At 32.9% G+C, this 15918-nt stretch overlaps 1 protein-coding gene across 2 annotated transcripts in view; it reads right to left on the bottom strand.

The window, feature by feature from the left end:
* Window positions 1–5526: 5526 nt before the first annotated feature.
* The window catches only part of slc7a1a (solute carrier family 7 member 1a), a 33853-nt gene continuing 23461 nt past the window's right edge, over window positions 5527–15918 (bottom strand). Inside the window, exons 7-12 of one of the 2 annotated variants that reach the window (XM_051121341.1) lie at window positions 12195–12331; window positions 10224–10326; window positions 9925–10130; window positions 9687–9838; window positions 7590–7698; window positions 5527–7378 (exon numbers count right to left, since the gene is read on the bottom strand). In XM_051121341.1, the coding sequence (XP_050977298.1) occupies window positions 7194–7378; window positions 7590–7698; window positions 9687–9838; window positions 9925–10130; window positions 10224–10326; window positions 12195–12331 (892 nt within the window). In that variant the 3' untranslated portion in view covers window positions 5527–7193. Of the gene's footprint in view, window positions 7379–7589; window positions 7699–9686; window positions 9839–9924; window positions 10131–10223; window positions 10327–12194; window positions 12332–12618; window positions 12759–15918 lie in introns of both variants that reach the window. The other variant, XM_051121340.1, reaches the window with a different exon arrangement.

Raw genomic sequence — 15918 nt, forward strand, 5'->3', positions numbered from 1 at the left:
TCTCTTCTGCTCTCTCTATGTGATCCGGGATGCTGCAGTTGCTGTGTGGTACCTGGTAACGCTGCTCCCTACCGGCCACTGCGATGAACTGCAATCAGAGTACAGTTGCGTAACACGGCGTCACCAAGCGGCTATTGTCGTGGCAACAAAAAATGATAAACAATCCACCTTCTTCATTCTTCAAAGCAGAGGTAAGACTATGGGCGAGACTCCCGGTTAAAAGAGAAGTCCACTTCCAAAACAAAGATTCACATAATGTACTCACCCCGTCATCCAAGATGTTCATGTCTTTCTTTCTTCAGGCGTAAGAAACTGTTTTTTGAGGAAAACATTTCAGCATTTTTCTTCACATAATGGACTGATATGGTGCCCCGATTTTGAACTTCCAAAATGCAGTTTAAATGCGGGTTCAAACGATCACAAATGCGGATGTAAACAATTCCAGCCGAGAAAGAAGCGTCTTATCTAGCGTAACGATCGCTTATTTTAATAAAAATAATACAAGTTATATACTTTTTAATGTAAAGCGCTCGTCTTGTCTCACTCTGCCTAAACTATTTTTGACAGTTAGGGTATGTCGAAAAACTCCCTTCTCACGTTTTCCCTCAACTTTAAAAATCGTCCTGCATCACTGTTTTACCTTTTTTGTTAAGGGTGTTTGATCTTCTTTGCATGTTTACTTTGAAAAAGACTGGGTCGGTACTTCTGCAGCGATGTTGGATGATTTTAAAATGATTTTTGAAGTTGAGGGAGAAAATACGATTGGAGTTTTTCGACATACCCTAACTGTCTTGAGCCAGAATACACAGAGTTTAACGAGAGCAAGGCAAGACGAGCGTTTGAAAGTAAAAAGTGTTTAAATTGTATTTTGTTTATGAAAATAACCAATCATTTCGCTAGATAAAACCCTTCTTCCTCAGCTGGGATAATTAACAAGAGTGATGGGAATAACGGCGTTATAAATAAACGGCTTTATTTTTTCAGTAACGAGTAATCAAACGAATTACTGTTTCCTACGTTACAACGCCGTTACCATTACTGCCAATAACATACGGCGTTACTATCATTTATTACAATATTATTATAATTGTATTTTTCAGTTCATCTGAATGGATGCGCAGCGTATACCTGTATTAACTCTAGTGTGAAGGCACACGACTAGCCGTCACTGTGTCTCACACACCCAAAGAAAGATACAGAGCGACAGAGTCTTATACCATGCAGAATTGACGCGCTACGTGTAAACGATATTCTTTGTTGTATTTTCCTTTCAAAACAACGGAGCTCCTTTGGAATACTTCAGCTTTTAAGAACTGCTGGTTTCTCCGGTAGTAGGCAGAACTAATGTGCAAACAGCAATCTCACTGGCTGGCGCTCACCTATTATCGTCCCTGTTTTGATTACAGCAAATCAGTTAGAGCGAACGCAGACAACGTGATTAATATTCATGAACCCAGCAGCTCATTAAACCTTAGTGTGTTTAATATTGTTATTAATAGTAGAATTCGTGGTAGTAACAAGACGTTCATAGAAACACTAAATTACAAACAATATCACCACCAGTCCTAAGTTCAGTCAACATGACAAACATGCATTCATACATGGTTATTCTAATTACTAAAGTTCTAATGGCTAAAGCTGAATGCTAATTATAATTATAATATTATATCAGATATTTAATATTAGTCTGGTGAGTAAACTAAAAATGTAATTCATTTCATTAAAATTTCATTCATTTAACATATTTAATATTGGGGTCATCCAAGTTATTTAATATATTTAATTTTCTTTTTTTTTTTAAAAAAAAGCAACACAATAGTTACTTTCCCTGGTAATTAGTTACTTTTATAATGATGTAACTGTTACTAACTCAGTTACTATTTGTGAGAAGTAACTAGTAACTATAACTAATTACTTTTCAAAGTAACATTCCCAACACTGGTTAACAACTGCATTTGGGATCGTTTGAAGCCGCATTTAAACTGCATTTTGGAAGTTCAAAATCAGGGCACCATATCAGTCCATTATATGAAGAAAAATGCGGAAATGTTTTCCTCAGAAAACAATTTCTTTACAACTGAATTAAGAAAGACATGAACATCTTGGATGACAATGGGGTGAGTACATTATATGTGAATCTTTGTTTTGGAAGTGGACTTCTCCTTTATTAACGAGAAGAATAACAACGTGCTGTAAACGGTAAAACTGTTTGCACTACAAACCAGTGTGTTCATAATTAAGACAATATGTTAAAATAATATAGCAAGAGACTAATTTGCAATATCAAGCAGCAAAAGGAGCTGTTTTGTACAGCTAAAAATAGCTGGACGCGGATGAGGCCAGAAGCCAGAACCATAATATTTACAAATGGCCGTGCCTGCTCTTTCAGGAAAAATACAGTGGATACAGTGGACAAAAATACGTTTTGAAGCTAAAGTGATGGATTTTAAAAACTCAAAGTTGATTAATTAAAGTAACACATATTATACAAATAACAAATTCCAAAACGTATTTTATTTACAGCATCAAGTTGAAACAGTAGGTAGACAGTCATTTACAGTGCAGACATATGTTAAACGAATCCAGATGGGTACTATGTTATGTATACTGAATGCGCCACATTTGAAATGGTCCAAAAACGAACAAACAAAACGACAAAGACACATTTAGAATAAAGTGAAATACTTTAACACATTTTAATTGCATATTTTTCTTTTTTTCTAATAGTAGGCTATGCCCTATGCCCTATGTAATATTGGGTAAATCTTAGATCATCTCACTCTTATTTGTAATTTTACTACTTGCCTCATTACAAATGTATTATTTATATTATATTATATATTTAAATGTTCAAAAACAACCACTTTGAAAGTCTTCACATGTTCAAACACAAACTCAGCAACGTAATTACATATAAGAAAACATTATAATCTACTAAAATCTTTGTAACCAAAAACATGAACAAGACCTCTGCACATGCTGTTTTCAGCATTAAAAAGAGCATTATTTGCCATTTACAAATCATTTAATTCATGGAATATCAACAAAGCAAGATTAGATTGATTGATTGGGAAGAATCAAGTCTGCATGAAACATCAATGTGCTGCTTTAACAGGTAAGAATATCCAAAAAAGTTTAACTAGAACATAAATATATACTCTTCTTATAAATTCATAATGTACGTTCTAGACGAAATGCTCCTGAGGTGAGATTGGAGGATGGAGTGTTGAAACTCTAAAAGTTAAAAACATCTGATTGGTTATCACAGATGGCAGTCATGCTCTTGAGAAAACAGTCTGGGACACATGAAGAAAAAAAAATAAACATCTTTACTTCTAAACATTTCTGATGACTATTATGTAATCAGGCAAATTTTTTAACATGTAAAGGAGAAGTTCATTTCCAGAACAAAAACTGACAGATAATTTACTCAACCCGTTGTCATGTTCATGTCTTTTTTCTGTCGTAAAGAAATTATGTTTTTGAAGAAAACATTTCAGGATTTATCTCCATATAGTGGACTTCAATAGTGCCCTGCGATTTTGAACTTCCAAAATGCAGTTTAAATGCAGCTTCAAAGGGCGATAAACAATCCCAACTGAGGAAGAAGGGTCTTACCTAGCGAAACGAACGATTATTTTCTTTAAAAAATTGACAATTTCTATACTTTTTAACCTCAAATGCTCATCTTGTCTAGCTCTGCGTGAACTCTGTGTATTCCGGTTTAAGACAGTTAGGGTATGTCGAAAAACTTCCATTTCATTTTCTCCTCCAACTTCAAAATCATCCTAAAGATCAAACACTTTACAAAAAAAAGGTAGGACAATTTTGAAGTTTGAGAAGTAAATGAGATGGGAGTTTTTCGACCTACCCTAACTGTTTTAAACCGGAATACACAGAGTTCACGCAGAGCTAGACAAGATGAGCATTTGAGGTTAAAAAGCATACAACTGTCAATTTTTTAAAGAAAATAACCGATCGTTTCACTAGATAAGACCCTTCTTTCTCGGCTGGGATTGTTTAGAGTCCTTTGAAGCTGCATTTTGGAAGTTCAAACTCGTGGGCACCATAGAAGTCCACTATATGATAAGAAATCCTGAAATATTTTCCTCAAAAAACAATTCCTTTATGACTGAAAAAAGAAAGACATGAACATCTTGGATGACAAGGGGGTAAGTAAATTATCTTTAAATTTTTGTCTCCTTTAACAATGCCTAGATTATACTCAACAGCTTTCTTATACCTCTATATTACATCATCAGTTTATAACGTCTGAAACTTAAAGCATACTGTCGGAAGAATAAAAAAAAGAGCAATATTTGACTAATAAAAACCTACTTTGACTAGTTTAAATAGAGACAGCATAATGTGGCATAAGTGATTAGCCTACCAATTGCCTTTGTTAATACTAGCGTAAATAAATTTACACTACTGGAGAAGTTTGGAATAAAAAAAATCCTTTATTTTCACTAAGGATGCATTTATTTGATACAGTAAAACAGTAATATTGTGAAATATTATTACAACTTAACATAACTGCATACAGTTTGAATATCTTTTAAAACGTAATGATTTAAAATACTACTACTCACTGTAAAAAAACATTGTTTCAGCTTAAAGTAAGTGTTTGTGCTGCTTTAAAATCTGAAGTTTACTCAACTCAAATATCCAAGTTGTCACATTGTACAACTTAATATTTCACGTTGACTAAACTTAAAATTTGAAGGCAGCATGAACACTTACTTTAAGTTGAAACAACAAATGGAGTAATGGCTGCTGAAATTTTATCTTTGCCATCACAGGAATAAATTACTTTTTTAAATATATTAAAATAGAAACAGTTATTTTAGACTGTAATAATATTTCACAGTATTATTGTTTTTTCTCTATTGCTCATCAAACAAATGCAGACTTGGTGAGAATAAGAGGCTTCTTTTAAAAATAATAAAAATCTCAATTATTCTAATCTTTGGTAGAGTACCTCCAGGTTGCAGAAACATAAATACAATGTGATATACACTGATGTTCAAAGGTTTGGGATCAGTGAGATTTTTAAGGTTTTTTTTAAGAGTTACTTCTGCTCATCAAGGCTGCATTTATTTGATCAAAAATACAGAAAAAATAGTAATATTGTGAAACATTATTGCAATTTAAAATAATGGTTTTCTATTTTAATATACTTTAAAATATAATTTATTTCTGTGACGCAAAGATGAATTTTCAGCATCATTATTCCAGTCTTCAGTGTCACATTATCGTTCAGAAATCATTTTAATATGCTGATTTATTATCAGTGTTGGAAACTGGAATTTTTGGAACCTGTGATTTTTTCAGGACTCTTAAATGAATAAAACTTAAAAAGAACAGCATTTATTCAAAATAGAAAGATTTTCTAACAATATAAACTACTGTTCAAAGAGGTCAGTAATTTTTTTTTCTTTTTTCTTTCTTTCTCTTTGTTTGTTTGTTTCTTTTTTCTTTCTTTGTTTCTTTCTTTTTTGAAAAAAAGTAATACTTGTATCCAGCAAGAATGTTAAACTGATTTTTTTTTTTTTAAGTGATCAAAGTAAAGACTTTGAAAATATCTCTATTTTGAATAAATTCTGTTCTTTTTAACTTTTTATTCATCAAAGAATCCTGGAAAAAAGAATTCTTTCTCTTTCCTTCTTTTTTTTTTTTTTTTTGTAATTCAAGTTTTTTATTGTTTTCATCTGGTACATGTCAATATTATCCAAACTGATTCTTTCTTTCTTTTAAACTTTTTATTCATCAAAGACTCCTGGAAAAAAAAGAAGAATTCTTTCTCTTTCTTTCTTTCTTTCTTTCTTGAAAGAAATGAATACTTTTATCCAGTGAGGATGTTAAATTTTAAAAGTTAAAGACTTTGAAAAGATTTCTATTTTGAATAAATTCTGTTCTTTTTAACTTTTTATTCATCAAAGAATCCTGGGAAAAAGAAGAATTCTTTCTCTTTCTTTCTTTCTTTCTTGAAAGAAATGAATACTTTTATCCAGGAAGGATGTTAAATTTATTTATTTATTTTTTTAAAGTGATCAAAGTAAAGACTTTGAAAAGATTTCTATTTTGAATAAATTCTGTTCTTTTTAACTTTTTATTCATCAAAGATTCCTGAAAAAAAATTCACAGGTTCCAAACAAATATTAAGTAATGATGCTAAAAATTCAGATTTGAACAGAAATAAATTACATTTTAAATTACATTAAAATAGAAAACCATTATTTTAAACTGTAATAATATTTCACGACATTACTGTTTTTTTTCTGTATTTTTGTTCAAATAAATGCAGCCTTGATGAGCACAAGAAACTTAAAAAGTTTAAAACTTTAGAAAAAACAAAGCACAAGTCTTCCTGATCCCAAACTTTTGAACGGGAGTGTATGTCCAAACACCTTGAATGGCCAAAACGCACACCAAGATATCAACTTCTCTCCAAATATCCTAAAATCACCTGCTTACGCTATATTAAGACGCTAGCGAAGAGGCAGACTCCATCTGCACAGAAGACACAGTAGCCAGCACTGTGCCAGATCAAAAGCAACTAACCCTGGCGACAGCCCGACCACACCACCAGGTGGCAGCACTACCTGAAGGTCTAATCTGGGTGGACCAGCAAAAACCTACACATTCTGGATCCGGGCAGTTCAAACCAGAGGGAAACGTTTCCTAAATGCGACCTCAGACAGACAAATTCAGCAGAAAAGCCAAGCGTTATTTGATTTCTTCCTGTGTAAAGACACGTTCAGATACGTAAAACCCTAAACACTGACATCCAAGATTCAGATCAACCAACTGTGATTTAGTTTCAACTGCGAAAGTAAGACAAAAGGCACAAGTTCAATTGATCAACATGAAATACTGCAGCTCACAGATGCCTACATTGCGTTTTTTTTTCTTTTTTTTAAATTCTACAACCACTCAGTAAAAGGTCCTGTGCCTGTTTTGGCTTCTTCAAGATTTCTGAAGTAGGAAACAAAACCTATGAGTTGTAAGAATACTTAAATACTTCCACCCATGTAGAACAAAAGCTCTTAGACTTCTTGACAAGGAAGTGACATTGTTAAATGGATCAAAGAGCTCCATCTGATTCGATTCCAACGGCCTGTGCACCTCACAACCTCTCGGCGGTGTGCTTTCATGTAACGTTTGAGTAAATAATATAACACTGTTCCATATTAAAGATCTCCGTCCTCGTCAACCCGTGATCCGTTACAGAGGAAAGCCTCCTTTTCCGGGGTCACGCTGTCTCTGTTTAGACTGCAGGCGGGTTTGTACACATTCAGCTCCTCGTCCATACTGGAATGGACCAGTGAGGCTTCAGTACTGTGCCAGATTCCATAGCCAAAGTAGATTACGAGTCCTGGAGAGAACAGAGGGATAATGGAACAAATTATTGACCGCATACGTGCCAAGTGCTTTTCGGGAGCCCCACCAGAGGACATTTGTAATTGTCAAATGTCCGAAAGCCTTTATTTGATTTTTACAAGCAGAAAAACTTGTGTTTACGAGTTGTCGGACCAAGTTTTTTTTTTTTACTGGCATACTTGCTTGTGTAGAAGTGTGTACTGTACCTAAAGACATCCAGATGGCAAATCGGATCCAGGTACCCCTGTCCAGCTGCATCATTAGGTACACATTGACAAACATGCTGACCACTGGGATGAATGGGAGTAAAGGAACCTGTTGGAAGATTTGAAAAAAAAAAAAAAAATAATAATAATAATAATTATATATATATATATATATATATATATACAGTTATTAAAAATGACTGGAATGTGTAATTGTGAGCGTCTAAAAATAAATAAATGGGAAAATCTAGTTTGGCAAACATTTATTAATATTTTGAATTTTCTGTTTTATATGAAATATTTTTTTGTAATTTTATTATGTTTTTTTTATCTTTCTATATTTATCTCTATTTTTATTTTCAGAGGGTTTTTTTAAAATCATTTTTTCTGCTTTATTTTAGTTACCAAAAACTATTCTTAATTTTTGTTTTAGTTAACAATAACACTGGTTGGATGGGTCATTTTAAAAACCTTTTTGAAGAAATGTAGAAAAATGTTAACTTTCTTTACTAAAATACAAAAGTATTTAAATATTTAAAAGCAGTAAAGTTAAAATATTTCTAAGAAGTTAAAAGACCAAGTATATGTATATTTCTAAAACCAACCTGTGTTATTGTTAACTAAAACTAAAATGATTAAGAATAGTTTTTGGTAACAGAAATCAAATAAAATAAAATAAAATAAGATTAGTAGCACTTTAGCAGTAAAGTTAAAATGTTTCTAAGAAGTTAAAAGACCAAGTATATATGTACATATATTCTTCATTGTAATATCAGGATCGTTGTATCCACAACATTTTTGGGGGAAAAAACAATAATGCATGTAATAATTTAAAAAGGTGCGTTTAAGTAATTGCGTGTATAAACTATATTAGGTTTTATTAAAAATGATCAGTTTTCATTTTATTTTGGTTTAATTTTTATTAACTTAGTTTAGTATTAGTTTCATTAGTTTACTACATTTCTATTTATAATTTTATTTTACAGTCCCGTTCCCCATGTACACACTAAGTAGTTATTATACTAATTACAATAATTAGGTACTAACCCTGAACCTACCGCTAAACCTACCCCTACCCCTTGTAGTTACTCTGTTTGGACATTGTTTTCAGTAATTAGTTATCATGGTTATTGATTTGAGTTCTTTATTAAGTTCAGGTTTGTCTTATTAATTATCCTCGTTTGGTCTGTGTATTTAAGTTCCTGTCTGTTCAGTTTTAGTTTGTCTGGTATTGTTTATGTTAACGCCTATTGTTTATGTCACCAGCCTTTTTTGTTTGTATTTACCTTTGTGTGAATCAATTAAACACTGTTTAACTTCATCTTTGTATGATTATTGTTTATTATTTGTTACAATTACCTTATATTACCAGTACTTTCTTAGGTAAGTGCACTGTAACAACCCTCCACATTGCGAGTAATGCGAATAAATCTTTACTCACCTATTATCGCAGCTGTTTTGATTTTAGCAAATCAGTTCAAGCGAACGCACACAAACTAATTAATATTCATGAATCCAGGAGCTCATTAATCCTTAGTGCGTTTTAAATGGTTCTTATTAGAATTCGTATTAATATTATTATTATTATCAGTATTATTGTTAGTTTTTTCCCCATTTTTTACAGAAAAACTGAATGACCAAAAAAGCACCAACACCAGACCCAAGTTCAGTTAAAATGACTAATATGCATTCATATATGTTAACAAATTTTTATTTTAATCACTAAAGTTCTATCATTAAATAATACTTGATTATCATAATATATTATAATGCTTGACTGACTGATGTTAAGAGTGTACTTTCAGATATTTAAAAATCTGTGCCATTTTACAAACACACACACACACACACACACACACATATATATGCGATTAAATTGCCAAGGTGTCCGTAGAGGGTTGTGCAAGTACACGTACTGTAAAATAAAGTGCAACCGAAAACATAGTATTTGGCTTCTTGCATTTAACAATTAATAATCAACATTAGATTAAACGAAACTCTATAAATAGTAAATCTGCCTTTAAAAGCACTGATTTGATTGGGTGTAACCACACCCTGGTACTCTGTTAGATGTGCTTAGGCATTATGAGGTCTAACCTTAAACGAGAGCTTGGTTTTACTCTCAGGTTGTCTCCAGATGATAAACGTGATAATGACACACATGCTGAACAGGACACTGAGAGTGACAATACTCCACATTGCACTTCCGCCCAGGACGGCCAGCAGACTGAAGCTGAAGATCAGCAGACCTGAAAAAGATACCGTTTAGAAAACAAAATACTAAAGCACTAAAAAACAGCATCTGTCTTAAAGTGGAACTGCATTGTTTCATTACCAAGCAGACTCGCGCAGATGTTAACGGTGAAGCCTGAAAGGTTGGAGGGTTCAGTGATGTCGGGAAAGAACAGCGTTTTGAAGCTTAAACGCTCTTCTATGCCGGGAAGAATCCCCATGCTTGGTGTGCTTATGGTCTCGCTCATTTCCATCTCATCGTGTGTGCTGGCTATGTGATATGTTTGAGAAAACTGCTCGGGCTGGTACCTGTAGATCATTCACAATATTATTTTACACTGAACAGCCTAATTGTAAATACACAAATATTGAAAAGCATTCATTTCACATGCATCTGCCAACCTGAGTACAAGAACACAGGCAGCGACCAGCGTGTAGGCCAAAAGAGTTCCTATAGACATCAGATCAACCAGGTCCTTCAGGTCAAACAGGAAAGCCATAATAGCTGGACAGGAATGGAAAGGATCAATTTATGATCGTCTGTTTTGATGATAGACTGATATTTGCAATGAGGAGTTTAATAAGGATTCAAAGCTATATATTTTATATAGAGAACATGTTGTAATAGCCTGCTATTTAAGCCAACATTACTTCTAAGTCTAAGTCTATGTCTACAATCTTAAAAATAAAGGTTCCAAAAGGGTGTTTTTGCAGTGACGCCATAGAAGAACAGTTTCTGGTTCCTAGAAGAACCTTTCAGTGAACAGTTCTTAAGCATTTTGAAGAATTTTTTAAATCTAAAGAAGCTTTTTCGACTATAAAGAAACTTTTCTGAGAGTAAAACACTATTTTTAAGGAATATTTACCAGAAAAAAATATTTACCAGAATTTATTTAACAGAAAAATGTAAATACACAAAAAAATAAATACATAAATACATTCATTTTTATAAAATCAATTACAGATCATTTTTATTTTTACCATTTTATGAAACTATTAAAATAGAATCCAGAAAATTATTGAAAAAGTCTTGAAAAATAATTTTTAAAAATAAAACTGAATTTGAGCAAAAACTAAAACATATTTAATAGGGCCTTACATTTTCATTTTTGTTAAACTTTTATTAAGTTGCTGTAAAATTGTGTCGGTTTCATTATTCATTTATAATTCAATTAATTCAATTGATTAGATGTGCTTTTTGGTTCATTTTTTTTTTTATTTAACCATCAAAACAGTCTAGAAAAATAAAACGGAATAAACTGAATCAAGAAAAATGTAAACAGAAAAACAGAATTTGGAAAAAATAAAAAGGAACTTGGGAAAAAATAAAATAAATTTCACAGGGCCCTATTAGTTCCAATGCAGTGACAGCTTTTGTATCTTTTTTCTGTGAGTGTACATAAATATTACTCCCACAAAATACACCTTTTTGTCAGTGAACTATGAACAATTAAATACATAAATTTTTTTTTTTTTTTCAGTCGTAAGAGTCAATATTGACAGATCAACTTACAAAACACTTAACATGTCCGAGTCCATTTGTAATATTAAATAGATATGAACATTTGTAAAATTAAAAAAAGCCACTTTCCACAAATAGGATATAAAATAATACCACAATACTTTTTAACATTAGAATGCATAAAGGGGGTTTTAGAAATATTTTAGCAATTAAAAAATAAATATAATATAATATAATATATTATAATATAGAAACCTGGGAAGTGAAAATGATTCATTTTGACTTTACACCTGTAGGTTCTTGAGTTAAAAGCAAAAAAAAAAAAAAAAAATCAAGGACATCCTATGTCCTCTAGATACAACTATCTGATGTTATATAAAATATAATAAACATTAATTATAAACAAATTATAATATTTAGTCAAATAATATCTTGTTTATTCGTCCTCGCTGAAGGCTAAATGCAATTATAAAAAATGAAAAAATCAAAATAATAAAAAAATGTCCTGTACCCTATTCGTGGAAAGTGCTAACAGCATAAGCAATTAAACTCCTTCAATGAATGAAACAGAAGCACACCAAACTATTCACAATGTCAACAGACTTTTAAGTGTGGTAAAACTGGCGTCATGGTATCACATGTCATGTTTGCACAATAAAGCAAATAATTCCAACACATAGCAAAGTCAGTCTTACGAGTTTTTATTTCAGGAAACTACTGGAATCATTTAGAAAAGAAAGAAAACAAAAAACCCTTTAGTACTACCAATTACATGTAACTGCTGTGTGTTTAATAAACAGTGAGTTTCCAACCTCCTCCCTTTAGATATGTACAGGCTGATGTTTCTAACAGCAACAAAATCAGCCCACTGGAGCTCAACCCTCCAATCCCACAACGCCCTCTGCTCTTACCAGCAATGACCCCGGAGGCCAGAGTGGACACGACAGGCGTCTTCTTCTCGCTCACCCGCGCCAGAAACGAGAAGAGCAGACCGTCCCGGGCCATGGCAAAGATTATACGTGGGAGGGGAAACAAGGACCCCAAGAGACTGATCATGGGATGATCAAAAAAAAAGGAAGAGAGCAGAAAAGAAACACATAAGCCAACTGGCAGCTGCCAGAGGTGGTGTCAAAGGCAGAAAGGGGATAAATCCAGTTTATTTACGAAGAAAACTGTTAAATGAATCCCATCGTAGCTGTCCGGCCCATTCCAGTTATAGTTTCGGTGTGGCCAAAAACGTCGTTTTTTCCATGCAACATGCTCCAGTTGGACAGATGCGCGATATCGTTAACGTAACGCGACGTCAGTAGATTAGTAGCATTAAAATTCGCTCACCTGCAGCAAAGCCTGCTGTTATAGTGGCGTGTATGGGTGTTTTTGTTCTCTCGTTGATCCCAGTCATGAATTTGAAGAGCAGGCCATCGTCAGCCATGGCCCAGATGACACGGGGCATGGGGAACATGGCGCCAAGCAGGCTGCCGCGAGAGATGGAGAAAACAAACCATGCCATGCAAAAAAGAGACACAGACATAGTGCATTCACACACTGCTGTGGTGTTGTTATTGTAAGAGAGAAGCATGCCACTAACAGGCCACCCCCACCAATCAGAAGTGATATTAGAAGAAAATCTTTGCAAGAGCTTAAGGATCAATCTCTTGGCATGAAATGTAATCATTTAAAGGATGATTTTAAAGATGAAGCATGTAATTTCTTAAGTACTAGTGGTGACAAGTGGAATTGCAAAAACATTGATTGTTTCCATATGCATCTACCACCCCTTCCCCCTCAGATGACTGCTTAAACAAACAGAGAAATATTTTGAAAGCACCACATAGCCACATTTGCTCTTCAGGGAAATCAGTCTACAAATACTGCAAAACACTTCTAATTTGGTTGGCTGGTGTTGCACATTGTCTGGGATTCAGGTGCACATTTCGACTAGTATTAAAGGAATAGTTCACCCAAAAATAAAAATTCTGTAATTACTCACCCTCATGTCATTCTAAACCTGTAAGACCTGTGTTCATCTTTGGAACACAAAAATTCATTTTTAATGAAATCAAAGAGCTTTCTGATCCTGTAGACAGCAACACAACTACCACGTTCAAGGTCCAGAAAGGTAGTAAGGACATTGTTAAAATAGTTCATGTGACATCAGTGATTAAACCGTAATGTTATGAAGCTACAAGAATATTTTTGTGCACAAATAAAACAAAACTAATGACTAACGACAGTCTTCGACACGGGTTCACAAGAGTACACTGTAAAAAATGACAGTGAAATTAACTGTAAAAATGCTACAATAAAAACCTGTTAAATGGTTAACGGTTAAAAGACCGTATGTAACTGTAAATGAACATTCCCAGAATTCCCTGTGTCACATTTTTTGTTGAAATAACATTATCTTCTTAGCTTTTTCTTAGCAATTTTGTACATTAGGATTGCATGTTATATCTAATGTTGTTAAATTAAGGTTTGTTGCGTTATTTCAGTTTCATGTGTCCATGATGGTGTTTGGTGTTTGTGCCTATGACACAGTGCACCTTCTATATATGTTATTTAAAAGCTGTTTGTGATGAGCTTTGGTTCATCATGTAACTTTCTCATCATCACATGCTTTTGGTGGTTATCAGTGAATTATAAGGGTACAAAACAGATTTCAGTACTTCAATAAGTTGGTACATTTCGGTAACCACAGCCGCCATTTTTTAGTGTAAATTTTACAGATTTTTTTTACAGTGTACCACGACACATTTGTGTCATAAAGTTGTTATTTTTGTTTTCTTTCTTGTAGCTTTATAAAATTAAGGTTGAACCACTGATGTCACATGGACTATTCTAATGATGTCCATACTACCTTTCTTGAACCCTTGAATGTTTTAAGTTACGTTGCTGTCTATGCAGGGTCAGAAAGCTCTCAGATTTCATCAAAAATATCTTAATTTGTGTTCTGAAGATAAACAAAGGTCTTACAGGTTTGGAACAACACAAGGGTAAGTAATTAATGAAAGAATTTTACTTTTTTGGCGAACTATTCCTTTAAGGCACGATAACTATACAAATTTCTATAACTATATTAGCGTCCAAATTAACAGACAATAATATTCTACTTATTATAATCGTAAGCTGCAGTTTTGTTGCCTGGCGCTTTAAAAGCTAGAGTGCTTTTAAGTCGAGTGGATTCTGATTGGCTGTTAATATTTCTATCGTTCATCAGCTGGTAAAAAATAAATAACTAAAAAATAAATAAAGAAAAAATGTTGAAAGTGATTCAAATAATATTGTTTCTCTGTGTTGTTAACATTATAGTTGTGGTATGGCCTTCCCTATTTACATAGAAGTAGAAAGATTAATCAAATATTATAGATATATATGATACATTTATTATTTAAATAACTTTTTTTAACTAAAATTAAACACTTAAAATGAATAAACATTGACTATGACTAGTTTTATTTGCAGCCTTAACCAGATACCCATGTGAACACTGCAAAAAAGGTTTATCTCACTTAGTATTTTTGTCTTGTTTCTAGTCAAAATATTTGAAAATTCTTAAACCAAGATGCATTTACTAGATAAGTGAAAAGAATATTTTCTTACCCCACTGGCAGATTGCTTTACTTATTTTAAGCAAAATGCACTTAATTAAGATTTTTTCCCCCTAGGAAACAAGACTAAATATCTTTTTGCTTATCTAGTAAATGCATCTTGATTTAAGAATTTTAAAATATTTTGACTAGAAGCAAGACAAAAATACTAGATAAGCCCTAAGATAAGCCCTTTTTTACAGTGAAGAACTTTATATTTTGCATTTTTGTTCATTAATTAATTAATTAATTAATTTTAGTTTTTGTATCCTTTATATCAGATAAATCCTCTCCTTAGCAGTGAGAAAAAATTAAATGTGGTTGGTCAATCTGTTTTGTGTATAAATAGGCCAATAATAATAAGCTGCAAAGTGGACCAGGCTTCAAAGATAAGTTCACTTCCACAATAAAAAATTTCCTGATAATTTACTCACCCCCATGTCATCCAAGATGTTCATGTCTTTCTCTCTTCAGTCGCAAAGAAATTTATTTTTTGGAGAAAAACATTTAAGGATTTTTCTCCATATAGTGGACTTCAATGGGGATCAATGGGTTGAAGGTACAAATTGCAGTTTCAATGCAGCTTCAAAGGACTCTACATGATCCCAGCCGAGGAATAAGGGTCTTATCTAACAAACTGATTGGTCATTTTCTTAAAAAAAAAGTTTCTGTACTTCTTAACCATAAATACTCATCTTGCATTACATCTTTATGCATTACGCATTACGTGCGGTTAGTTTTTCGTCCGTGTGCTCTGGTTAAAAAATCTTATTTTCTCCTCCAACTTCAACATTTTTTTGGGAAGGGCAGTTGACTTTCTTTGCACATTCACTTTGTAAACACTGGGTCGGTACACTATAAAAAGTTTTCACCGTTTTCAACTTAAGTTCAGCAGCTGCCTTAAAATTTTAAGTTAAATCAACTTAAAACTGCAAGTCATTTTAAAGGAGAAGTCCACTTCCTAAACAAAAATTTACAAATAATGTACTCACCCTCTTGTCATCCAAGATGTTCATGTCTTTCTGTCTTCAATCGTAAAGAAATTACG

Source organism: Labeo rohita, chromosome 10, assembly GCF_022985175.1.
Source record: "Labeo rohita strain BAU-BD-2019 chromosome 10, IGBB_LRoh.1.0, whole genome shotgun sequence".
NCBI lineage: Eukaryota > Metazoa > Chordata > Actinopteri > Cypriniformes > Cyprinidae > Labeo > Labeo rohita.